Here is a 26,254-nt window from a genome sequence, read left to right as displayed (position 1 = left end):
TGGGGATGTGTGTGCAGGGGGCTGGGCTGTGGTCTGTCAATCACACGGGGGCTGTGGGGGGGGGTGTCTGTGCAGGGGGCGGGGCTGTGGTCTGTCAATCACACGGGGGCTGTGGGGATGTGTGTGCAGGGGGCTGGGCTGTGGTCTGTCAATCACACGGGGGCTGTGGGGATGTGTGTGCAGGGGGCTGGGCTGTGCTCTGTCAATCACACGGGGGCTGTGGGGGGGGGGTGTCTGTGCAGGGGGCGGGGCTGTGGTCTGTCAATCACACGGGGCTGTGGGGCGGGGTGTGCAGGGGGCTGGGCTGTGGGGCGGGGTGTGCAGGGGGCTGGGCTGTGGTCTGTCAATCACACGGGGGCTGTGGGGCGGGGTGTGCAGGGGGCTGGGCTGTGGTCTGTCAATCACACGGGGGCTGTGGGGGGGGTGTCTGTGCAGGGGGCGGGGCTGTGGTCTGTCAATCACACGGGGCCTGTGGGGGGGTGTCTGTGCAGGGGGCGGGGCTGTGGTCTGTCAATCACACGGGGGCTGTGGGGATGTGTGTGCAGGGGGCTGGGCTGTGGTCTGTCAATCACACGCGGGGGGTTGTTTTCCTCCTTCCTGCGGGCGGTCCGGCTGACAATGGGCTCCGCCGGCCGGCCCGGCCCGTGAGCGGCCCCTGGCGCGGGCTGTGGGGCCGGGGCTGCCGGCCGGCGCCGCGCGGAGGCCTCCGGGTGCGAGCGGTTCCAGCCCTGGCGCGCCGGTAACTCGCCGCGGTTCCTCCCCGCCCGGGCAGCAGCTGGGGGCGCTCCCGGGGCCGGCCCCGCTAGCGAGGGGGGGAGGCCTGCGCCGTGCGGGGTGGGCCCGGCGGTGGGGAGACGGGGACACGGGCGCTGCTCGGAGAGGCTGGCGGGGGGGCGAGATGAGCGGTGCAGCAGGGTGTGTGTGTGGGGGGGGGGGGGGGGGAGAGAGACAGGCGCTGCCAGGAGAGGAGTGAGGGTGTCCGAGAGACCCGCATGGCACTGAGAGCGCGAGTCTTAATGGGTGTTAGTTTCACCACTGAAACCCTCTCAGTAGGGGGAAAGAAACTGGCCCTTCAGGGAGGGGAGGGATGGAAAAGCGAAGGGCAGTGCGAGGTCTGGAGGGGGGAGAAAGTAAGTGGTGGCTGGGCACAGCCAGAGTGGGTTGGGAGAGCTCTCAGTGACTGGTATCTTGGGAGCTTCGTTTTGCCCCCCAGGAGGCAGGCTTGGTTTTCTGGCTGGGAGAAGACTGACTCTTGGACTTGGAGAAATCTTGATCCCTTGGAGTGGCACTTGGGCAAAACTCAGTGGGGAGAGAGCAGGGAAAGAAGCAAGAGGCCGAAGGAATGTAGGGGTGGATTGTTGGAGTAGTATGTTACATATGTGGAAGCTATATGGTCGGTGTAATGTAAGATGTCTGTTAGGTACAAGGGGATTGCTATACTAGATCAGGGCTGTCATCTGTGTAATCAGGTGTCTCTAGCAATTTGGTTTATTTTAAGGCTTGTCTACACTTGGAACATGACACCAGCTCAGCTGCAGCACTTCACCAAGATGCTACCTACACCAAGAGTGGGCAATAAGCTGGAGGCGGTTTGCCAGGATTGGCACCTGGCGGGCTGCTGGCACTTTATTTACCTGCATGTCTGCAGGTATGGTGACTTGCATCTCCTGTTGGCCACCAATCTCCATTCCCAGCCAATGAGAGCTGTGGGAAGCAGCACAAACTGGGACACTGTTTCCTGCAGCTCCCATTGGCTGGAAACACTGATCCGCAGCCAAGGGGAGCTGCAGCCATACAGATAAATAAAGCTCCGTTGGCCTGCTGGGACAAACCCTGGCAAACTGCGTCCAACTCACAGGTTGCTTACTGCCCATCCCTGACCTACATCAACATGTAGGATTCTTCTGTTGGGTAGATAATCCACCTCCTGAGCTAGGTCAATGGAAGGAATGTTCTGAGAGTTAAGTGAGGATAGCTATGCAAAGAGTATAGTTACTTATACCGATTTTAAATTCCTAGTGTAGGCAAGGCCTTAGTGTTCATTCTAGTGGGGCACTAGACTTCTCTAAAGGGATAGTGGGAAGGAGTGTCAGGAAGCAGGAAGAGAAGCTGCAAAGGAAACAAACCAAGTCTGGGGGCACACTGGGTAAATGCTCCCCACAAACTGCTCTTTGATATGCCTTAAATGAGAGCACAGTCCTTACAGGAAGCCTGTGTGGTTCAGAAAAAATTACTTGTATCTAACTGGGCTTTCTGCACATGTCCATTGCAAATGAAACGGTAAAAGGTTACTCCAGAGATTCTGTGGATGTTCTGGAGAAAAGTATTAGAGAAATCACACTTGTGTTTTGGATGCACACACAATCTTTAAAATATCGTTTAACCATTGAATCCAATAACTACGATAAAAATATATTTCAAAATATTGTAGTAACTCTTCTGCATATACAAATGCCTCAGTCTGTCTCTTAGTTGTTAAAGTTATAATTGTGTGTGTTTGTTTTTTAAACCAGACATGTTAAATATGTACTAAATCAGGAGGAAGAAATTCCTCCCCATCATTGTGAAAGAGAGAGGCCCTGAAAAAATATTGAATTTGCTGCTTCCTCATCTTGCCGTATGTTAATGGAGACACGTCTCTTCACTTGTTTTGCGGTTTTCCTTAACCGTCTTTGGCCCAGCTTATAAATTGAGCTGTCAGAATTAGACAATGGATATTGACAAAATGAGTTGGGAAACACTTTCATTGGGAAGTAGGTGACAATTTAAACTTGCACGTGCAAGAAAAAACCACAGGTTTAAGAAATTAGAGTCCTCTTTCTGAAAGAGGCAGCAAGGAGGGGGAAGCAACTAATCGACTAGTCCTTCTCAACCCTACTTTCCATTTGGTGCACCTGGACTTTGCTCCTATTCTTGTGCATGGAATGAGAGCCCCTTATCCTGCCGGAGAGCTACCAAGCCTTGCTGCAGCCCAGAGCTGTTAAAGCTGCTACAGGTGGACCCAGGGGAACCGCTGACCCATTTCTCTGTCCCTGCCTCCTGTGAGCCCTTCAGCGAGAGCCCTCCCCAGGGAAAGTAGGTCAGGAACTCACCAGTTCTTTGCTGAGTCCCAGGCTCCCTGTGGCTCAAGCAGCAGCAGGGGAGCTGCTTTGGGGAGTGCCCCGCTGACCAACCACTGGAGCCGACTCCACTGACAAGAGCTGCCTCCAACACGGTGCACACCAGCCCCACCATTTTACATCTTCAGAGTAGGGATGTAAAATGCCATTTAATCAGTTAACTGGTTAAACATTAACCAGGCTGCTCTCGCCAGTTAACTACTAACTGGTGTCATTAACTGGTGAGCCTACTCCAGAGGTGCAGCCTGGAGCCCCCAAAGAGCAGCACCAGCTCAAACACAAAGACTGCAACTCGCTGCTCTTGGTAACCGCTCTTCAAGAGCAACAGCTGGGTTCTGCATGGAGGGGCCATGGCTTTACGCCCTGCCCCCTTCAATCTTTGCCTGTGCTTTGGAGGCTGAGTGGCTGCAAAAACATCTGGTGGTGGCCACATCTGAGAAATGCTGCTGTAGCCTAATGCGGGGTCATACCCTACCCAGGAAGGAGTCATGTACCTCTTCCATCCATGTTTCTGCCTTCCATTTGTCACAGTTTGAAAACCATCACTTCCTGACAGGACCCAGTGGATAGAAAGTGGGAGGGAGTCTCTCAGGCCACTGGGCCTCTGTGCCATGGGAGTTGGGGTGCTGACTGCTACCTGCCAGTCCTCCCTGCCCTACTCCCCAAGCCCGGCCAGTTGGACATTCCCCAGCAGAATCCTGCACAAAAGGATGAGTGGGTTACAACTTTATGTACTGAAAGCCCAGCTGGGGAAGGCAAGCCCCGGGCCTGCCCCTTCCACCTGAGGCTCCACCCCTGGAGCCAAGCCCCGCCCTCCCCGTCCAGTCCTTCCTGGCCACATGGAGAGCTGGAGCTGCCTTGCTGCAGCCCTAGCCCCATCCCTCCCTAGCAGCAGGGGGAAGCTGGGCTGCCATGCTGCGGCCCCAGCCATCTCCAGCGGCGGCCCTAACCTTAGGCGGTCGGGCATGCAGGCAGTGTTAGGAAGGCTGTGCCTTCCCTTGCCTGCATTATGAACTGCCCACGGTAGTGAGCTATAAATCCAGTATCTTTTTTGAGGTCCATGATCTTTAGTGTCACCAAAGTTACAAATTGAAGCTCATCTGAAGGTGTTGTGCAGGTTTCCTTCTGAGGAAGTGAAGAGAGGTCAAATATGGAGTCATTGTTTTATGAACAATGTTTGCCTGGAGGCGACATGGTGTTTTGTTTTTATCACTACCCTGTTGTAGTTCACTCTGTTTTAGCCAGCCCGGGGGATCCAGCTCCAAGCTATGCCCCCATATGCTCTTGCCACTCCCCTGCAGGTGCCTTTGCATTCTTTGCAGCCATTCCCTGCTTGCGCCCAGCTGCCATGAGATGCTCAATGAGACACTTGCTCAGCAGCACAGCCAGGAGCCTAGGTCAGTGGCCAGAAAGCACCCCTAGTACATCTAAGAGCAGCCAGGTATCCCGGTGTGGTGCACCAGTAAGGCGACGGCTACACTGTAGCCATCTTCTGGAAAAACGTATGCAAATGAAGCACGGTGTGGAATATCGCAGTGCTTCATTTGCATAATTAATTAGAAGCTGCTTTTGCACAAGAGCCATTGAAAAAATGAGGAAAAACGGCTCTTGCGCAAGAGGGGAGTTTTGCGCCAAAAAGGCCCCTAATTATGCAAATGAAATGCAGCAATATTCTAATCTGCACTTCATTTGCATAGGCTTTTGCGCAAGAGAGGCGTAGTGTAGACGTAGCCTTGAGGTGCAAATAAACTTGCTCACCCTGAGAACTGAAATCCCTTGTGAAGATTTACATACCTCAATATGGCTCTTGCGGAAAGGAAGGGACACATCTGTTAATTGCCTGGCTGCATAGGCTCTCTGATGTGGAAATTTGAAAGTATTCTGACAAGAAATAAGCCAAGTAGGCAGAAGAAGGCGCATGATCAGCAGGGATTGCAATTCTCGGTTGAATGTAGTCTAAAATATTTCATAAATTATACAATACTAGCCCCCATTTGCACTTGCACCAGCTAGCAATGAGAGACGATATCTCCAGGGGAGTTTTCAGAGAACTTGGACATGTTTGGATTTGCCTGAAATTAAAAAAAGTGTGAGACTCTTAGAAAAGAAAAGCCAAGAAAAAGTACCTGCTGCTTCCAGTATGTACTGAGACACAGTCTCCACGGGTAGAGTGCATGATGATGCTGATGGCCCGCTGGTTAGGGCCCTGGTGTAATAGTTTGGCAGTCTGAGTTCAACGCCTCGTTCTACCACAGCCGCAGTACTTCCCTCCTCAGAGGCTGTTGTGAGGATATATGTTAGGTCAGGGGTAGGTAAGATACCTCTCGCGGGCCAGTTCCAGCCCGTGGACCACCCTGCCAGGAGCCTTAGGCACACAGCAGCTGCTTTTTTTTTAAACACAGGGCTACTCCATGTGCTTCTGCTCTGGAAGGAGGGGGAGGCTTTGTGTGATCTCCCTGCCCCCAGCCCAATCCTCAGCTCCTATTGGCTGGAAGCAACTGGCCAATAGGAGCTGAGATATTTGGCCTGGGGGACCGGGCGGTGGGGGGGATCGCAAGCCTCTTCCCCCTCCCAGAGCTGAGCGCCACATGGAGGGAGCATCCTGCAGTTTCAAGCCGTCTGTGGCTACAGGAGGCAGGGAGTCCTGCCTGACTTCGGGGTGCTGTAGGGTTGCTGGCTGGGAGATGCTTAGGTAAGCACCTCCCAGCCAGAGCCTGCTTCTGGTACCCCTGAACCTCAGCTCCCTCCCCAGGTCAGCATCCAAACTCTCTGCACCCCCCTGTCCCAGGTCACACCTCCCTCCCAGACCCTGAACCCCCTCCTACACTTCTTCCCCAGGCCAGAATCCTCTCCTGCACCCATACTCCCTCCCTGACCCTGCATCCCAATCCCCTGATCCAAGTCACAACCCTCTCCTTCACCCAAACTCCCTCTCAGACTTCACACCATCTCCTGCATCCCAGTCCCTTACCCCATGTGTTCTTCTGCCCCCAACCTCCATCCTGGACCCCGCACCTCCTCCAAAGAAAAGTGTGGCCCTTGACCACTTTCCAAAATCTCGGAGTGGCTCCCCACCAAAAATTGTTGCCCACCCCTGTGTTAAGTTCAGACTCTAAAGCAGGGGTGGGCAAGAGCTGGCTAGAGAGCTGGATTCAGCCCACAAAGCTGCTGGATCAGGCCTATGGCCACCTTGCCAGGACCCTTCCTACATAGCAGCTCATGACACTTTAAAGAGCTGACTGCTAATTGCTCTGGACGCTGGGTAGGGATGGGGAGGCTTCAAGCTGTGTCTCCGCTCCCTAGCAAAATCTCTCAGCTCCCATAGGCCAGTTTCTAGCCAATAAGAGCTGAGAATTTTTTTCTGGAGGTGGGAGCAGTGAATGGAACCACTTCACTCCCCCCCACCTTCATGTGCTGGAGCAGAGCCACGTGGAGCAGCCAGCCCTGCAGACAGGCATGGAGCCTGTCTCAGGTTTTGCAGGGCTGCTGGCTGGGAACTCACAGCCAGAGCCTGCCTCTGGCACCCCACTTCCTCTTTCCTCCTAACTTCCTGCTCCAGGTCACCACCCAAACCCTCTGTATCCCTTCTCCTCACCTTCTCTAGGTCACAACTCCCTCCCAGATCCTACACTCTCTCCTGCACTCCTCCCCCAGGCCAGAATCTTCTCCTGCACCCCTACCCCTCCCTAACCCTGCACTAAGGATACAATTTGTATTGACTACACGATTAGTCGATAAGGGGAGGTGGGGTCCAGGAGTTACCCCTGCTGCGGCTCTGCACTTTAAATGTAGTAGGAGCTGATCGCACAGGCAGCCTGGCTCCTACTACATTTAAGCTGCAGAACCGCAGTAGGAGTAGATCTGGGACCTGGCGAGAGCTGGGATTGAACAGTCCCGGAGCTCTGCCTTTTAAATGTAATAAGAGCCACTTGACTCTTACTACATTTAAAAGGCAGAGCCGCAGCGGGGGTAGGTTTGAGACCCAGCGTGAGCCGGGACACAGCAGTCCTGGCTCGCAGCTGGTCCCGGACTGCTGTGCCTCTCCTCCCCCCTGCACCACAGAGATGGTACTGGGGGAAACTTGCTTTTAAGCCGGCCCCCCTGCACACAAACACTTGTTGCATCTGATACAGAGGCAGCAAGAGTGGGGGAAGCAAGTAGCCAAGTATTGACTCGACTTCCCAATAAGCCTTGGGTTATTGGGTTAGTCGACCACTCAATTGGTCACTCACATCCCTATCCTGCACCCCATTCCCTTGCCCCAGGTCACCACCCAAACCCTCTGGATCCCCTCTCCCCACCTCGTCCAGGTAACAGCTCCCTCCCAGACCCTGAACCCCAAGTCCCTGTCCCAGATCATAACCCCCTCCTTCACCCAAACTCCCTCTCGGGTCCCACATCCTCTTCTGCACCCTAGTCCCTTCTACACTCCTCCTGTCCCAGACCTTGCATCCCCTCCATAGAAGTGCAGCCCTTGACCACTTACCAAAATTTTGGCCCCGTATTAAAAATGATTGCCCACCCCTGCTGTAAAGTAATGGTAATGGGGGCGGAGGGGTCACGTTCGGACCATAGTTAGAAAAGTGCTTTAGTTAGCTTAATTGTCAGAGAACTGGGGAGATCCTGTAGTAATATAGAGGATTAGCAGAATTCAGATCCAACAAAAGTCACACTTTCATAAAATGTGATGTAATGCTGTTACGGAGAATGGAAAGGGACGTGTTCAAACAATGGCTGGACTAATGTCTAACTCTTTAAAAAGGAAAAAAAGCAGAAGGTGCAAAATGTCACATCAGCGAATGTTTGAGGTAGTTGCATTTGGGCCATCCTGGTACAAGAGAAACTGAGCTTTTTCTCGTTTGATGATAAAACAAAGGAAAACTCTTGCGTTACATATGGCTATTTAAACATTTCAGTTTAAAGAATTTTCCATACGCCAATGTAATAAAAAAGCTGGGTTTCCTCTGTAGAAACTAGACAGGCAAAAGTCTCAGTACCCTTTGTTCACTTTACCTGACATCAACTTGAGCAAGTCAGGTAATGAAATATTTTCCCCTTCTCCTCGCCCCACCCTCTTCTCTCTCCTTCCCCAGGAGGCTGCAGTTGGAGCTGAAGATGCAAAGGTCTAACCATGAGAGAACATATGTACTTGCCTCAATGATTATTCCTCCATAAGCACCTTTGGTGACATCACAGGATGGATGTGGAGGTTGACTGGGAGTCTGATAATGACACTTGTGACACAGGTGAGGAGCAGTCAGATGACTCCAGCCATGTCTCTGAACGGACAGGTCGCAAAGCCAGCCTCCAGCTGGAGGTAGAGGAAGATTACTCACCACCAGCTAGCCCTGTTTGCAGCATTGCTGGCCCTTCAATTAGGCAGGAGCTCCCTGTAGAATTGCAATGTGAAGAGGAGGAAACCTATGAAAACTACTACCAGAAACGTGATCCCGCCACTCCTGCCGTCTGTGTCACTTCCAGCACCAACTTCGACCTTCAGTGTGAAGATGAGGACCTGGAGCTTTACTCCTCGGAGCACTCTGAGGAACCTCAGGGGGGGTTAAGTGAGGATGATGAAAACATCATTCTTATTGATGCCTTTGGCGAGGAGGACCTGAAGCCCCTTTCTGGAGAAGCTTGGCCTTTTAGGTGCAAGAAGTGTGGGGCCACTTTCCAGGATCTGGGTGAATTACAAGAACACAAACAAATCCATCTGACAGAACATTCGTACCAGTGCCCCATCTGTGGCAAAGAGTTCTTCCGTGCTGCGAACTTGCGAATGCACAAGCTGATTCATTCCAGTGACAGACCACACAAGTGTCCGGAGTGCGACAAGGGGTTCATCCGCACGGCTGATGTCTGGAGGCACCTACGCAATGTCCACAAGATTGAGCGTTCAAAAATTTTGGGAAATGGCATGGTTAGGAACCCATGGTCTTCAGTGCACCAGATCCAAAATGGTGGCGGAGATACCTATCAACAGTGTTCAGATGACCAAAAGCCTGGAGAAGAACAGTCTAAACCTTACATCTGTCCAACATGTGGCAAAGGTTTCCATAAACCTAATTTGCTGTCCAAACACAAGGTGATCCACCGACAGGACAAACCATATCAATGTCAAGAATGTGGGAAGTCCTTTATCCAGCTGCTCAGACTGAAAAGGCATCAGCAAACTCACTCTGGAGAGCGTCCTTTCTACTGTGAGGAGTGTGGCGGGACCTTCACGCGGCTGGCATCACTACAGCGCCATCAGCGGATCCATACAGGAGAGAAACCCTACTCTTGCTCTTATTGTGCTCAAGACTTCACAGAGTCAGGCTCTTTGAGGAGACATGAGCGCACTCACCAAGTGAAGACATCTTAGAGACTATAGAATTGTACCTGCACTAGTGGTTGTTTTGTTTCGTTTCCCTTCTTACTTGAGTGAAACTTGTCCATGCTTCTTAAACCTCCATTCTCTACGCACATAGGTCAGTCCACAGCTACATTCCACAAGTATTGCCAATACAACTCTGATCAGGAAACAGAGCCTTGTGCGGAACTCCATGATCACTACAAGTAAAGACTTCAGAGAAGAAGGAACAGCCCCAATAGGGTTGAAGAATGAGGTTAGAGAAGTTGTCCGGCAAACATGAAGCCCTTTGGAGGTGCTGGACATCCATCCCCAATTGGATTTCTCTGGGGACATGTGTTAAGCTGAGGTTTTCCCAAAGATTGATATGTTGAATAGAACCATGGCTAAGTCCTGACAGCAATACCCATCGGTTTGGAGGTCTGGAAAGTGACTGCTCTCCAGCAATGGATTTGGAAAGCTGTCATTGTAGGCTGTTGCCAGGATTACACCGTCCACTTGGTCAGGGGTAGCCCATCTGCACCAATGTGCAGTCTGTCATGTTTTATAATGAGGTACCTTTATTTCAAGGAAAAGGAGCATGTCAATTGCAAAATAATAATATCCAGGACTTCAGTAAACTGGAAACTTAATTAACAGTTGGACCCTTTGTGCACACACTGCTTATGGATATACTGATCATTTATGTGCTTGCATAACACATCACAGGTATGTATATTGATGGATGGAAAGAGCATTGTGTGGCTTGCTGTGATGGTGTACATGGGTATGGTGAGTTGTCTGTATGGATCTGTGCCACTTGTATCTAGGTGGAGAGTCTTTACTCTGCCCAGCTACTGCATTACAGTGACAAATGTTTTAGAATTTAAAATCATAAAAATACTAATAAAAATAAAGAAAATAGTGCTGGTTTTTATACAAGGGTAAAGGTTCCTGATTCTAGCTGTGGCTCTAGAAGATCCAATACGGTGCATTTGCACCTATCCTTATCAAAAATAATTTGCTGGTATTACTTTAGAAATTCGAGGGCATTTTTAACAGGCTAATTAAAAATCCTCAATGCTCTGCTACTGACCCCCTTAAAAACGCATGCCTTTAAATTAAAAAAATAATAATAATGTGATAGCTTCTGGCTCCCCTCTCTCTCCACACACACACACCTTCTTTTTATTAAGAAGAGTTTTTTGGATTGTCCTAGAAGGAACACCTCTCCTTCTGCATGCTCTTTCTTTGTATATGCATTCACCTGTTTGCTGCCTGTTTGCTTTTCATTTCGGCTCTGCTTCTGTTGTTACCGCTAGACACCCTATTTTTTTCCCCAAAGCTCTGAGAATGTTCTCAAAAACTGCATAGGATCAGGTTCACTAAGTGTTGTCAAATGCACAAAGTAGATAAACTAAACAAGTCTGAACAGTCTCTTCAGTCATAGTAATTGCGGGATTCTTGATTACATATAACAGTTTGATAATGCCTCGTCAATCACGCAGCTAACCATTCCTGTTGCTTCCTCTGCTTCCAATATTAGACATGCTTGCTGCTCCGGCAGCTGGCTATATAGTGGGAACTGTGGGGGCAGGATGATGAGGCAGGTGTCTTTCAAGAAATTGCCTACTGCATTAATGGTTATAGGAGCTCATTTACCAGTAGGATCGATCAAAGTGATGAAGTGAAAACACTCCCAATACTTCCTTCTTTTTCCCAGCCCCTCCCTCATTTAATCTGTTGCACAGCTGATTACAAAACACTTTAAGACCGTGGTCCCCAACCCGTCGATCGCAAATGACGGGTCGATCGGGAGGACCCCTCTCCCCTGTCTCCCTCCACCCCCAAGATGCCCCATTGCCTACCTCCAGCGACAATGGAGGTAGTGCTGGCTTCCAGCGGGGTGGAAGGAAGTCTGGCAGCTGCGCGCCACTTTCGGGATTCCAGGAAGCGCTGGCTGCTCCCTCTCTCCCAAACAGCCGGCACGGTAACTCAACCCAGGTCTGTGGCGTGCTGGGGACTTTTGCTGTGCGGAGGGGGGAAGGGAAGGGTTGGAGTCCCTGGAGGAGGCACACGCCAGGGCTTCCCTCCTCTGCAGGGTGGGGGGGCTAGGAGTCCCCAGAGGAGGCACGTGCCAGGGACTCCCTGTCCACTGTCCCCACTGGCACCCTGTCCCTACCCCGGCACCCACTAGCACCCTTCCCCAGTACCATGTCCCCTGCTCTCACTAGCACAGTTGGGGCCACATTAGTGAGGCTTGGGGGCAGGGGAGGGGTTGGAGGAGTTATTTTTTTTTGCATCTCACTTGTGTGGCCCCAACTGACTTTTCTGTGGGTCAGTGGCCCCTGACTCAAAACAGGTTCCCTGCCCTTCTCCTAAATAAAGACAATGCTGAACTTTTTGTGTTTGACGTAATATTTTATTTAAAAATAAAGCCTGGCCAACAACCCCCCCAGTTGGGGCCAAGCCCCCATCTGGCCGCAGCATCATAACACTCCTGTGCCCCTCCCCGACCTGAGATCTGAGCCTATCCTATACTGGAACCCCCTGAAGCTCTCACATCCCCAAACTCCTCAGTGTTCTGCCACAACACTCCTGCACCATCCACACACAGCAAATCTGTGTCCTGAGCCCGTCATACTCCCAGCCTCTCTGCCCTGAGCCCCTCATTCACTCCAGCCCAAACTCCTGCACTCTCACAGCCACAAGCCTGTGGATTGCTCAGTACCCCAACCCTCCACCTGACCCCAACACTTCCCAGCTTGGAGTCCCCTCCCCAAGCCAGCATCCCCTTCTCCACCACCTTCTGCATCCCAATTCCCCCCCTCCCCCAAGCTTGCACCTCTCATCCCTTTAGGCCTAAACTTCCACATCAGTGTTACAAACACAGGTATCCAGACCCCTCATTTGCATTGTTTTAGAGTTGACTAAAGCTCATGTGGATGTAGACAGAGCCAGACATGGAAAATTATTTTCTACTGTCCTCTTGCTCCAGTTGATATACCTACCAAGGATGTGAATGAGGCTTACCAGTTCCAGTTAAGCAGTAGGGACTGGAACAGCTCCCCGCCTGCCACAGCCAGGGAGCTGCTCCAGCCCCACAGGGGCTACTCCAACTGGCTGGCCATATCAGCCCCTGTCCATGACAGTCCCTCCCCGCCTTCTCCCCCCCCCCCCCCCCCCCCCGCAGGTAGGGGTTGTTCCGATCAGCCAGCCAGAGCAGTCCTTGTCCTTGGCTATGGCAGGGTGGGGGAGGGAGTGTTCCAGTCCGGTCATGGGGCTGGAATGTCCCCACTATCCCCTTTAATCAGTTAACTGGCTAAACATATTACACCAATTAAATGTGATTTTACATCTCTAATACCTACCAATTAAATGGGATTTTACATCCTTTGCAATACTTACTCTGTCCCTGGGTTAGGCTGATGCATAAATCTTGGATCTAGGTGTAATATCCAGGGATATTTGTTTTTTAATTTAAGACCTTTTTAATGTACAAGTTGTGTGTCTGTGTTTGCTACAGCGAGGCTTTTATGTATATACACTCAGACTCTGGCTGGTCTAGACTGGCAAGTTTTTCCACAAAAGCAGCTACTTTTATGGAAAAACTTGCCAGCTGTCTACACTGGCCGCTTGAATTTCGGAAAGAACACTGACGATCTCATGTAAGATTGTCAGTGTTCTTGCGGAAATACTATGCTGCTCCCATTTAGGCAAAAGCCCTCTTGCGCAAATGCTTTTGCACAAGAGGGCCAGTGTAGACAACACGGTATTGTTTTGCGCAAAAAAGCCCCAATCGCGAAAATGGCGATTGGGACTTTCTTACGCAAACCCGGGTCTAGATTGGCACGGACGCTTTTCCACATAAAGTGCTTTTGCGGAAAAATGTCCGTGCCAATCTAGACGTTGTTTTTCCGTTAAAAGCATTTGCGGGAAAGGTTTCTGTTAAAAGCATTTGCGGAAAATCATGCCAGTCTAGACGTAGCCCCTTAGTTTTGCAGAGGCATCACATGGAATTATGTCTCTTAACTTTTTGAAAGTTTTTGGTTGCCATGGGAGTTCTCAGCATTTGGTCTGCATTTTTACAGCATGGAAATCTCTGGAGATATTTAAGCGTAGGTTAGATAAATGTCTATCAGGAATGGTCTGGGTCCCTCTGTGAGGGCAGGTGACTGGACTCGATGACCTCTCAAGGTCCCTTCCAGTCCTAGTATTCTGTGATTCTATGAAATACAAGTGTTTAGGGTCATCAGAAAATATTCTCCTGATATAGTTAGTGGCCTTTGTAGGGGGAGACTATATGCAATCAGATCTAAATCCTTGTATGGTTTCCTGATCCTGTCTTTAGCGCATGGCTAATTGAAGAAAGTGTTTGCATCAGTTTGGTCCTTAGTAGCTATACTTCTTAGCTTATGACCTATTATGTCCAGCTGCTAGAGTAATCTTCTAATGGAAAAAGTAGGCACTATAGTTGAATACAGACATCAGCATGTGATTTTTTTTTTCCTAACTAGAATCTTACAACCTAAATAATTTTGACTTGATTGTATTAATGTCTAAAACAGTCCAAGCACTTATTCATTCTGTCAATAATCATTCTGCAGCATGGTGAGGGGAGGGAGAGAGATGGAAGTGACGCTGAAGCCAGAAATTCATCTTGATGTGAAAGCTCAGGACAGCTGTTCTTGATCTAAATGGATAGCAACTGCTTTAGTGTGCCATGTCATGCAAGTATGTAGGGACAAAATTGCAAAGGCACAAAACAAGTTCAGACTAGCTAGATAGATAAAGGGTAAAAAGAAAACATTCTACAAATACGTTAGAAGCAAGAGGAAGACCCAAGGACAAGGTAGGCCCTTTGCTCAATGAAGAGGGAGAAATATTAACAGAAAAGGTGCTTAATGACCTGGGGATTGGTGGTGACTGGATGTCTTAACACAGTGAATGCTAGCAAGAATGGGGTAGTTTCAGAAGTTAGAATAGGAAAAGAATAAATTAAAAAGTATTTGGAAAAAGTTAGATGTCAAGTCACTAGGGCCTGATGAAATACGTTCTCAATCAGTTCATTGAATATTCTAGGATGCATCTGAGCCATTAGCTATCGTCTTTGAAAAGTCATGGAAGATCGGAGAGATTCCAGAAGACTGGAAAAGGGCAAATACAGTTCTCATCTATAAAAAGGGAAATAAGAACAACCCAGAAGACTACAGGCCAGTCAGCTCAACTTCTGTGCCAGAAAAGATAATGGAGCAAATAATGAAGGAATCCATCTACAAGCATCTGGAAGATAATAAGGTGTTAAGCTGCAGTCAGCATGGATTTATAAAGAACAAATTACGTGAAACCAATCTGATAGTTTTCCTTGATAGGACAACAAGCCTTGTGGATAAGGAGTAAAAGTGATAGTGGTGGTATACCTAGACTTTAGTAAAGCATTTCATACAGTCTCGCACAACATTCTTATCAATAAACTTGGGTAATACAACCTAGATGCAGCTCCTCAAAGGTGGGTATGTAACTGACTGACTAACCATTCTCAGCGAGTGGTAATCAATGGTTCACAATCATGCAGGAAGGGCATAACAAGTGCTGTTCCGCATGGATTTGTTTTGGGACCAGTTCTGTTCAATATCCTCATCAATAATTTAGATGATGGCATAGAGTGTACATTTATTAAGTTTGTAGATGATACCAAGCTGGGAGGGGTTGCAACTGCTTTCGAGGACAGGGTCATAATTCAAAATGATCTGGACAAACTGGAGAAGTGGTCTCAGGTAAATAGGATGGAGTTCAATGAGGACAAATACAAAGTACTCCACTTAGGAGCAATTAGTTCCACACATACCACGTGGAAAGTGACTGGGAAGGAGTACTGCAGAAAGGGATGGAGAGGTCACTGGACCACAAGCTAAATATGAGTCAACAGTGTGACACTATTACAAAAAAAGCAAAGGCGATTCTAGGATGCGTTAACAGGAGTGTTAACTAACCACCTTGTTAGTCTTTAAAGTGCTACATTGTCCTGCATTTTGCTTCAGCTACCCCAGACTAACACGGCTACATCTCTACCACTATTCTAACAGGAGTGTTGTGAGCAAGACTGGGGTAGTTCTTCTGCTCTACTCTGCGCTAGTTAGGCCTCAGCTGGAGTATTGTGTCCAGTTGAGGGCACTGCATTTCAGGAAGGATGTGGAGAAATGGGAGACGGTTCAGAGAAGAGCATCAGGCATGATGAATGGGCTAGAAAAGGAGCGATGAGGGAAGGCTGGAAGAACTGGGTTTGTTTAGTTTGGATAAGAGACGATTTGAAAGCGGGGACGGGCGGTGGCAGAGCAGGGAAAGAGGTGGGGGCCAGGAGCCCCTTGCTGAGGAGGAGGCTAATGAAGCGGGGCCGGAGGGAGCCATTGCCCGGAGCGGGGCTGGCCTGGGCGCACTGACCCGGCCGGCGGGCGGCTACCGCCCACGCCAGGGCTATGGCCAGAGCAGCAGGGACAGAGGCCAGAACGACTGATCACGTGACAAAAGCGAGCCCGGGTCGCTGCACCTGAGTCTCGCGCGCAGCCCCAGCGCCGCTCGCGCCGGGGGAATGGGGGGGGGCCCCCCCACCGACAGTCGCGCGACCGGCTTCGCTGCGGCCGAGGCGCACGCGCTCCTAGACGTCGCGCTTGCGCAGTGGGGCGGGGGCGCGGCGTGAGGGGTTCGCCCCCCCCGCTCTGCTGTCGCGCCTGGGCCGGGTCCCGCTGGAGCTTTGGGCGGCCACGGTGAGGGCCGGTGAGCGCGGCCGGGCTCCGCCCCGCGAGGGGAGGGGCGGGAGGCGGCGCTGCGGGGGGAGCGCGTGGGCCGGGCGGGGCGGGGCCGAGCCGCAGGCGGGGGGGGGGCTTTCTTCTGCCTCGGCGGCCTCGTTCTCCTTCGAGTTCCTCGCTGGCTCCGCGCCCCCCCCCCCCCCAGTGTCCGACGCGGGGGCTCCTCGTGGCATCGCAGCGTGACCAGCGGGGCTGGTTTCCTCCGGACCTCGTGCTCGCGGTGCGTCCAGAACAGGGGTGTCCTGCCGGCATTCACCGGGGGGCATCAGAGCCCTTCCTGAGGTGATGCACGTTAGGATCCCGTGTCACCTGCACTTCCTGAAACAGTGGCGTGTCCCAGCTGTTATCCTTGGACATATGTGGCGATAAGGCAGAAGATGGGTGGTAACGTATAGGGGGGAATAAGAAAATGGGCAGGCAATACAAAGAAACATCATGGAAATGTAGGGCTGGCAGGATGCTACTAGCAGCCGTGCAGATGTAATGGTGGCAATACTTTAGTAGGCCACCTTTACTGTAACACTGGTTGCTTCAGGGCTGACGGGTGGCTGCTGACTTGAGGGCCTAGTTCTACAGGCAGCAATGCAAAAGTAAAGGAGGCACCATTTTATGCTGTCCTGTGTTCAATGGTGAAAGTAACCTAACATTTCTTACAGGTACTGTTCTATTGCAACCCAGGTCTCTGTCAGTTCTTTAAATAGCTACCTGCTGGCTTTTGCCACAGGTCAGCCAGCACTTGCTGGAGCTGCACACGAGGGCAGACTTGCTTTTACCTCTGCCTGTGCTGCTGCTGCTGCTGGTGGAGGCTCTGCATGCAAAGCCAGAATCCTGCCCTGTAGCTGCCACTTTCCATCTGCCTACCTCTGTGGGCAGTGTCTACACCTGCAGCAGCACAGAAGTAAGGGTAGCTGCGCCTCAATCCCCCACCTTCTCCAATAATCTTCCAATATCCCCCTGCCCGCCCCTCCCCCCCACACATATCCTTTTTGGGTCAGGATCCCCACAATTACAACACCCTCTGAAAATTCAGGTATAAATAGCTGAAATAATGACATTTATTATTTTTTTTAAAATCCAATGACTGTGAAATTGACCAAAATGGTAGGGCCTCACCTATAACTGTCTCCTCCTTAGTCTGCTAGCTTTCTATGGAAACTCTTTCTTGTTATTTGCAGCTTAGCTGTCTTCCGTAATTGTACCTGACTGGTTATTGTTCAAAACACTTTTCTCTCCCTATTTATTTTTCCAAAATATTTTTTCTCATGGGACCAGCTGTAGGTTACCCAAGAGCATGGAAGATCTTGGAGAGTTTCAGTAATACAAATTATCATGAAAGGCTCGAAGTGGCTAAAGAAATCACAGTGCTTTCTTGTCCCTGGTGATCTGGGAGTGAACAAAATGAGCTCCTGTAATTTCTTTCAGTTCTGACCCCACACACGGCTGCTAACTGTTACATGGTTTGCTATTTGGTCTGCCTGATGCATGTATAGTGGGTCAGTGTCAGCCTGGTTACTTGCTGCATACGTTATGTGGTCAGTGTCAGAAATAAAGTGTCTGATGGTAACTCATACGAAATTAAATATTTTCACATGCAAGGAGAACATATGAATATGCATCTTCTGACAAAGCCAAGTGTGGTAAAGAAACCCCTTCTTGAGAGTTAAATCTATGATCTTCACTTGAATGAGTTTGAAGTATCTCCATCCAGTCCACATTAAAAGGGTGAAAGCGGTTTATTGTTTGCTTAGGTTTAGCTAAGACTATCTGATATAGAAACTTTAGTCAGCTGCAAAAGAAATATGCCAAATAATGTAAAAATTAAAATGGCTAGTAGGGATTTAAATATTGAATTAATGCAATTAAAACATTTAATAAATTATACTATTTACACTGACAAGGAGTAAAAGCTGAAAGACAATAGAGGACAGACTTGTTTTAGACGCAGTGGTCTCCAACCTTTTTACACCCAAGATCACTTTTTAAATGACAGACCAAGCCAAGATCTACCGCCCCGCCCCTTCCTTGAAGCACCGCCCTCTCTATTCTCCTCCTCTCCATCACTTGCTATCCCCAATCCTTATACTGCTACTTTAAAAAAAAATTCCCACCATTCCTCGCAGCTACTCACCTGTGCTGTTGCTCGGTGAGTAGCTGCTCCTCAAATGAGGAAATCTAATGTAAATGTACTGCGCAGGTGTGCAGTTCAGAGAAGGCTCAAGAGCTACTCTTAGAGCCTCCGAGATCTACCGGTAGATCACGATCTACTGGTTGGTGACCACGGTTTTAGAGTTTCCCAACAACTGTCTTTAGCGCAAGAAAGGTTAACCAGCCAACTGGCAAACATCACCCAAAATAGGTTCTGATTAACCGCAGGGGCTGGAGCAGCTTCCTGCCCCAGGTAGGGAGGGGGCTGCTCCAGCCCCACAGGCCCACTGCAAGCAGGAGCTGCTCTGGCCAGCCAACCAGAGCAACCTGTGTCCTTGGTGGCCTGGCCTCCCACCACAGGTTACATGCTGGCTTCCTGAGACCAGCAAGAGTGATGGCCCTGCTCCTGGGGAGGCTTCGCTGCAGGCTCTGCTTTTTACTGCAGAGCCCACAGCATGTGTAAACGCTGAGATTTTCAGCCGTTACCTATTTAACCGACTTTTTACATCCCCAGTATGTATTCTGGCAGATTGCTTGTCACTCTTGATCATTTACTATGAAACGATCAGGTGGATTTCATTTAGTTTATTTGCGGAGAAAAGTTTTTCAGGAGCAAAGCTTACTAGGCTGAATAGATCTGTGTTCTATCAAGTTGCATCTTGTGGAGAAGAATGGAGTAGACTAGATGTAGAAGAGTTCAGAGAAGTGTGGGAATTGTTTCTAAACTGGGAAAACTACAGCCTGTGGGCTGGATCTGGACCCAGTTTAATTTGATCTAGCCTGCACAAGTTTCCATTAAGCAGGCAGTAAGCCCCAAGCCTCGGTGCCCCTCTCCACAGGGGTTGGTGTGCGAGTGCCGGCTCGTGCTGCTGCAGGGGGAAGCCCTGGGCTTCAGTGCTCTGCCCCTGGGGCTGGAGTGTGGGGTGGAGGTTGTTTTGCTTCTCACTTGGACGCAGGTGAGTAGTGAGGTTTTTGTTGTTGTTTTTATTGTGTGTGGCCATCCACTGATCATGTTCCAAATAAAGGGAGAACTCAAACAAATTTTAGACCACCAAATATTTGAAGTGAATAGATCCACATTATTAAGTTCTAAAACAAAAATTCCCGGAATTCTTAATGGGTTATTTAAGGCTAGAGAAGCCAGAAGTTGTTACCTTAATTATTCAAATTTGCAGTAAAGGGCCAATTGAAATAGGAGGTTGAACTTTATGGAAACACAGAAATGTTCCATTTGATGATCATAGTAACTAAAGCAAAAACTCCCAGTATTATCTGTTCAGCAGAAAAAGGTCTCTGCTGTGGTTGTTTTCCTTTATTTAATGTGAGTGCTGGTGAAGTAGACTAATGAAATAATCTCCTGTTTTTTTCTAAGGAGGGCTGTGATTGGGATTCAGAATGAGATGAGCCAATCATGAAGGACTATAAGAACAAGGTGTATTTACATCCACAGTAAATCCTATATAAGCCCCATATATGACATTACAGGATGGAGGTGGAGGTGGACTGGGAATCCGAAAATGACACTTGTGACACAGGTGAGGAGCATTCACACGACTCCAGTCATTCCTCTGAACTGGTGGATCACAAATCTAGCTTTCAACTGGAGGCAGATATAAAAAACTTTCAACCATTCAGTCCTGGTTGTAGCCCTGCTAAACCTTCAGGTAGGCAAGAACTCACTGTAGAATTGCAGTGTGAAGATGAGGAAACCTGTAAGATCTACTACCAGAAGAGAGGTGAGACTATAGCTGGGGTCTTTATCACTTCCAGCACCAACTTTGATCTGCAATGTGAAGATGAGAATCTGGAATTCTGCTCATTTGAGGAACCTCAGGAAGAGCTAAGTGAGGATGATGAAAATATCGTTCTTATTGACACTTTTGGTGAGGAGGACCTGAAGCCCATTTCTGGAGAAGCTTGGCCTTATAGATGCAAGAAGTGTTGTGCCACTTTCCAGGATCTGGGCGAATTGCAGATGCACAAACAAATACACCTGACAGAGTATTCGTACCAATGCCCCATCTGCGGCAAAGAATTCTTCCACGCTGCGAACTTGCGAATGCACAAGCTGATTCATTCTAGTGACAGACCACACAAGTGTCCGGAGTGTGACAAGGGTTTCATCCACACGGCTGATGTCTGGAGGCACCTACGCAATGTCCACAAGATTGAGCGCTCCTTGGTAGCTTTGGGAAATGGTACGCGTAGGAACCAGGGATCAACAGTGCATCAAGACAAGCATGGCCATGGGGACATTGATGATCTGTGTTCAGAAAATCAAAAGTCTGGGGAAGAAGACTCTAAACCTTACATCTGTCCGACGTGTGGCAAAGGGTTCCGTAAACCTAATCTGCTGTCCAGACACAAGGTGATCCACCGACAGGACAAGCCACATAAATGTCAAGAATGTGGGAAGTCCTTTGTTGAGCGGCTCAAGTTGAAAAGGCACCAGCAGATTCACTCTGGAGAGCGCCCTTTCTACTGTGAGGAGTGTGGAAGGAGTTTCACCCAGCTGGTGACATTACAATGCCATCTGCGGATTCATACTGGGGAAAAACCCTACTCCTGTGCTTATTGTGGCCGTTGCTTCACAGTGTCTGCTACTCTAAGGAAGCATGAGCGCACGCACAAAGTCAGGGATGGGCAATAATTTTGTATGGGGGGGGCCACTCCTGGAATTGGTAAGTAGTCAAGGGCTATACTCTTCCATGACATTAATGGAGGAGGTGCAGGGTCTGGGATGGAGTTCGTGTGCCAAAGCATGCTTGGGGTGAGGGATCTGGGAGGGAGTTTGGGTGAAGGAGGGAGTTGTAACCTGGAGTGCAGGGTCCGGGAGCGGGTTTGTACCCTGGAAGAGGGGGTTGTGACCTGGGGCAGGAGTGCAGGAGGCGATGCAGTGATTTGGGGTGTGACCCAAGGGAGCAGTTTGGGATGCAAGGTTTGGGTGCTGATTGTGACCTGGAGGAGGAATGTAGGAGGGGAGTGCAGGGTCTGAGGTAGTGGTGTAAAGGGTTTGGATTACATGGGGTAGGGATGCAGAAAGGAGGCGGTTCTTCAGCCAGGGTCCCTGCCTTCCATGCCCCTCCACCGGTTGTAGGGACCATGTGTGGCTGACTCTGAACACTGTGGCTGCGTCTAGCCTGGCATTTTTCCGTTAAAAGTATTTCCGCAAAAGCGCGTCTAGATTGGCACGGATGCTTTTGCACAAAAGCATCCGTGGCCAGTCTAGACGCGATTTTGCGCAAGAAAGCCCCCATCGCCATTTTAGCCATCGGGGCTTTTTTACGCAAAACAGTTCTTCCCTGTCTACACTGGCCCTCTTGAGCAAGTATTCTTGCGCAAGAGGGCTTTTCCCCTAGCGGGAGCGTGAAAGTATTTGCGCAAGAAGCACTGATTTTGTACATTACAAAGTCAGTGCTCTTGCGCAAATTCAAGCGGCCAGTGGAGACAGCTGGCAAGTTTTTGCGCAAAAGCGTCTGCTTTTGCGCAAAATCTTGCCAGTCTAGACGCACCCTCTGAGCCTGTAGGGAGGCAGGTATTTCTTGCACTGCCTGTCTTGCAAATAGGCAGCTCACGTTGGCAGGGAAGCAGCCAATAGGAGCGGTGAGATTTTGTTGGTGGCAGGGGCAGTGTGCGAAGCCTCGTCCCTTTACCCCTAGACTTGCAGCGTTCCACGAGCTGCTCTGAGCAGTGTGCAGGAGCAGGGCAGGCAGGGAGCCTGCAGAGGCTCCTGCAGGAGAGATCCGGTCCACAACTGAATTTTGCCCACCCCTGCACAAAATGGACAAATTGTAGTGTTTAAGGTTCCATGGTTGTGGTCATTGTGGTTGATTTTGGTTACCTGAATGAGACCTACTCAGTACTGCTAGAGAAATTGCCCCACCCTATGCACAGAAGGCTGGTCCACAGCCCCTTTCTCCAATGATGGCCAGCATAACACTAATAAGAAAGCATCGCCTCATAAGACACTCCATGATCCCAAGTGCTGACTGGTTCTGCACCTGTCCTCTAAAGTTACAAGAAAAAAAAGATCTGTTTTCCATTAAATAATGAAATCAAAGGATATATATGGAAGTGAAGTTCCTGGAAGGTTCCTGGGCCTTGTCATTACTAGCTGGACTTTTCTGGGAATGCCTCAAGTTGGGCTTTTCTCTAAAACTGATGGGTTACATTGAAGCCCTTCTGCAGTCCACGACTCTGAACTGATTAACTGCTTTTCAGCACTTGGTTTGGAGATATGTCACTTTTTGCCTTTATTAGGACTACACAGTTCATTTAGTCAGAGCTGACCCATCCATACCCTCTCTCTGTTCTTTCTGTCATGTTTTCTAGTGTAGTATCTTTATTTTTAAAAGATGGTTGTAAAAATCCAGGCCTAAATATACCAGACAAATAATAAACAGTTGCATCCTTATGTGCACACACATTCCTATGGATTAATTGATCCTTGATGTCCTTATGTGACTTATGTGTCAATTTTTGTAGGTGTACTGATGAATTGAGAAAAGGTTGCATGGCTCACTGTGGTGGTGTATGTGGGTATGGTAGGTTGCCTGTATGGATCGGTGCCACTTGTGGGTAGGTGGAGAGTCTTTCCTCTTCCCAGCTACTATGTTACGGTAAGAAATGTCAGAAAACATAAGAGCAGAAAATGCTAATAAAAATAAGAATGCTGCTGATTTGTACACTGTGTAACATTGAGATTTAAGCTTTCTCACTCCAAAAGATGCACTATGCTAAGGAGCATCTGTTTTTATCGGAAATTACAGGGCATTTTTAAAGGGATGATATCAACTTTTCTTTTTTAAACTCACTAATTAGCCTTTCCCTCCCCCAATTTTCAGCTACTGAACTCTTAAAATAGCATGCCTTCACATTTTTAATATGTGGTTTCTGGTTCACCGTTTTCTTTCTGGGGCGGGGGGGAGTCTTCCAGAAGGGTCTTTGGGTTGACCTAAGAGGAACACTTCTCCTCCTGTCTCCTTTTAGTACATTTGTTTGCTGACGGTTCTTTTCGTTTCATTTCAGCTCTGCTTCCACTGTTAGGCTCCGTCAACGGAGCCATGTAGATTTGTTTGTTCAGCAAAGGGAAATGAAACCGCGATTTAAATAATCGCGGCTTCATTTAAATTTAAATGGCTGCCACACTGAGCCGACAAACAGCTGATCAGCTGTTTGTCAGCTCAGCGCGCTAGTCTGGACACTCCCCTGCCGACATGAAAGCCCTTTATCGACCTCCCCGTAAACCTCATCCTACGAGGCATAACGAGGTCTCAGCTGTTTGTCGGCTCAGCGCAGCAGCCATTTAAATTTAAATGAAGCCGCGATTATTTAAATTGCGGCTTCATTTCCCTTTGCCGATCAGCCTAATCTACATGGCTCCATCGATTACTGCTCAAATGCCCATTTTCCCTAAAACTCTGAGAATGTTGTTCTCAAACAATGAACCTAACTTTATACAAAATGTTGCCAAATGCCCAATGTATAGAAACTAACCAAGTATGAACAGTTTTTGTTAAATCATATTAATCTTTGGAATTGTAACAACAGTAAATACAGAATTGTTAGATGTAATCATTATTTCAAGTTGATAGTGACTCATTAATCGCTTAGCTAAGCAATTGGTACCATTATATAAGACCTTTTATATGTCTTAAAAATAAGTAGGTATTTTAGTAAGCACATGTAACTGGTAAAAGTCCCTTTAAACCACAGTTGTGCTTCCTCTGCTTGCTACATGGACTGCTCCTGTAGCTAGCTGTATTGTGGGGTGGGATTGTGGGAACAGGGTGATAAGACAGCTGGGTTTCAAGGCATTGCCTGCTACATCACCCATAGATCAGGGTGATGAAGTGAAAATGCCCCTAGTTGCACTGTCATCTTCCCATATCCTCCCTTGTCTAATCTGTTGCCCACCTGAAAAACACGGATTTAAGGTGAAAACTTTAACAGAAAAAGTCTGCATACGTTTGTTTATACATATAAGTTTATGTTCATATTCTAAAATGCATTGTTTAGGAGTTGAATTCATTTAATCGCTAATGGGTTTGTTCTAATTGCCATGAATGATTTTGGATATAAATGGAGCCAGTGCCTGTGATGAAAGTATTTTCTACTTTCCTCTTGTTCCAGCTCGTATATCTACCATCTTTCGCAGTGCTTGTTCTTTCCCCTAAGGATGAAGTATGGATCTAGCTGCAGAATGCAACAGAGATGGTATTTTTTAATGAAAGACTATTATTATATACAAACTGTGTATCTGTTCCTGTAGTATGAAGCATTTATATTTGTCTGTTGGTCTTCCTTCGATTTGAAGAGGGGTTATGTGAAATAGTATCTCCTACCTTTGAATGCCTTTGATTACCATGGGGAGTTTTCAGCATCCTGTTTGCATTTTTACAGAATGAAAATACAAATGTTTAGGATCACCAGAAAATATTACTCTGCAGCAGTTAATGTCCCTAAAAGTTGAAAGGGGGAGACTAAAATTATTACAAATTGACCTGCTTGAATTGTTTTCTGATCCTGTCCTTGGCACAAGGCTAACTGAAGTGTTTGCTGCCCATTTGACCTGTTTCCTCTGTGTGCTAGCATAATCTTCTGATGAGAAAGTTGGCAGTGGAATTGAATGAAGATAACAGCATATGGTGATAATCTATCCAGTCAGGCAACCTGAATCTTTCAATGCCATAGCATTACTATCTAACACAGTGCAACTACTCATTCATTCCATCGATAAAAATCCAGCATTCTACCGAGAGGATGGAGAAGAAGATCGTAGGCAGAGGTTGAATCACAAAGTAGTGTCACTATCAGGATGAAAGCTCAAAATTACTACTCGTTATGTAAATAGCAATGGCACTGGTAGATCACAGACTTTAAACAAAACCTGCCATGAGACATGTTTTCATACAGTGGGCATGGGCAGAAATGCTGCTGTTTTGGTTGAAGTGGAATTATTAAATATGGACAAACAAGGATTACTATGAGTTTGTCTGGTTTTCCTACCAGTAGTTATCCAAACCAATGGTAAAAAAAAGCCACTTGTGTGTGCTGTGAGAGAAAGTCAACATCTGTGTTCAGTTATTGTGCTGATGGGAGAGCACACATGGTTAGTGAGAGAACACCTGTAACAGCTTCCCGCTATCAATTTACATTTGGACAAAGTGGTTAAAGTTCAAGCTCTATAGTGGTCTTGTAAAATTTACTAATGGATGGTTATAGTCATCCTTAGAGCTACAGTTTTTATACACCCATCTCTCATGAACTTGCATTAAGAAAGACACTAGACTAGTTTCATCTAGTTCACTGGGGCATTGATTCCAGAAAGCATGAGGGAGAGTCCCGTTAGGACTTAAGTATGTACTGAAGTACCCCTCTTAAATAGGGATGCAGGGGCCAGTGACCTTTCCTCTGCTCTCCAGGGTTTAAGAAGGAGAGGGAGACTACACAACCAAAATTTTCAATAGCATTAATTGAAAGCAAATACTGTTCTGGACTGTACATTTTTAGGAGGGAAAGTGGGTGGCTGCTGTGTAAGTCAGCTGCTTGTGATTGGTGGTGGAGTGAGAAAAGAGAGTTTGGAGAAAAGGTGCCCTTTGGTGTAAAAGTAAGAACACTGATCAAGGATCTAAAAATGTATTTTCTGCCCAAGACAGTAAGGTTTCAAGCAGTAAATCGCAGGAAGCTCGTTTAGCTACCCTGCTGCTACAGTCAAGACATGGATGTGCAAAGAGAACAGAAGTTGATGGGGAGGTGATGCTTCCACCTTAGGTTTTTGGTTCCCACCTCTCTTCTCCTCCACCCCAACCCCCTGAACACACAGTCAGAAGAAACTTTGGTGACTCCAGTTA

At 48.4% G+C, this 26,254-nt stretch overlaps 2 protein-coding genes across 8 annotated transcripts in view; both read left to right on the top strand.

Moving 5' to 3' along the window:
* The first annotated feature begins 575 nt into the window (after positions 1–575).
* The window catches only part of LOC102452649 (uncharacterized), a 36,629-nt gene continuing 10,950 nt past the window's right edge, over positions 576–26,254 (top strand). The window contains exons 1-4 of one of the 4 annotated variants that reach the window (XR_012906043.1): positions 576–739; positions 8,213–10,179; positions 24,534–24,617; positions 24,993–25,381. Coding sequence is in view for 1 of the 4 variants with exons in the window: in XM_075936799.1 (XP_075792914.1) it covers positions 8,317–9,483 (1,167 nt within the window). In the remaining 3 variants the exon portion in view is untranslated. Of the gene's footprint in view, positions 740–8,212; positions 10,909–24,533; positions 25,382–26,254 lie in introns of those variants that run through there. The other 3 variants (XR_012906042.1, XR_012906041.1, XM_075936799.1) reach the window with 3 other exon arrangements.
* On the top strand, positions 16,095–25,381 carry LOC142818144 (uncharacterized). 4 transcript variants are annotated; one of them, XM_075936800.1, is made up of 2 exons: positions 16,095–16,214; positions 19,774–25,381. In XM_075936800.1, the coding sequence occupies exon 2, from the start codon at positions 19,888–19,890 to the stop codon at positions 21,049–21,051; it is 1,164 nt and encodes a 387-aa protein (XP_075792915.1). In that variant the 5' UTR covers positions 16,095–16,214; positions 19,774–19,887; the 3' UTR covers positions 21,052–25,381. The 4 variants fall into 4 exon arrangements, with proteins under 4 accessions (XP_075792915.1, XP_075792918.1, XP_075792916.1 ...); XM_075936803.1 differs by having other exon boundaries at positions 16,124–16,224; XM_075936801.1 differs by lacking the exon at positions 16,095–16,214 and adding an exon at positions 16,333–16,476.

Source organism: Pelodiscus sinensis, chromosome 9, assembly GCF_049634645.1.
Source record: "Pelodiscus sinensis isolate JC-2024 chromosome 9, ASM4963464v1, whole genome shotgun sequence".
Lineage (NCBI taxonomy): Eukaryota > Metazoa > Chordata > Testudines > Trionychidae > Pelodiscus > Pelodiscus sinensis.
The sequence above is the reverse complement of the archived record's forward strand: the minus strand, read 5'-3'. Positions and strand labels throughout refer to the sequence as shown.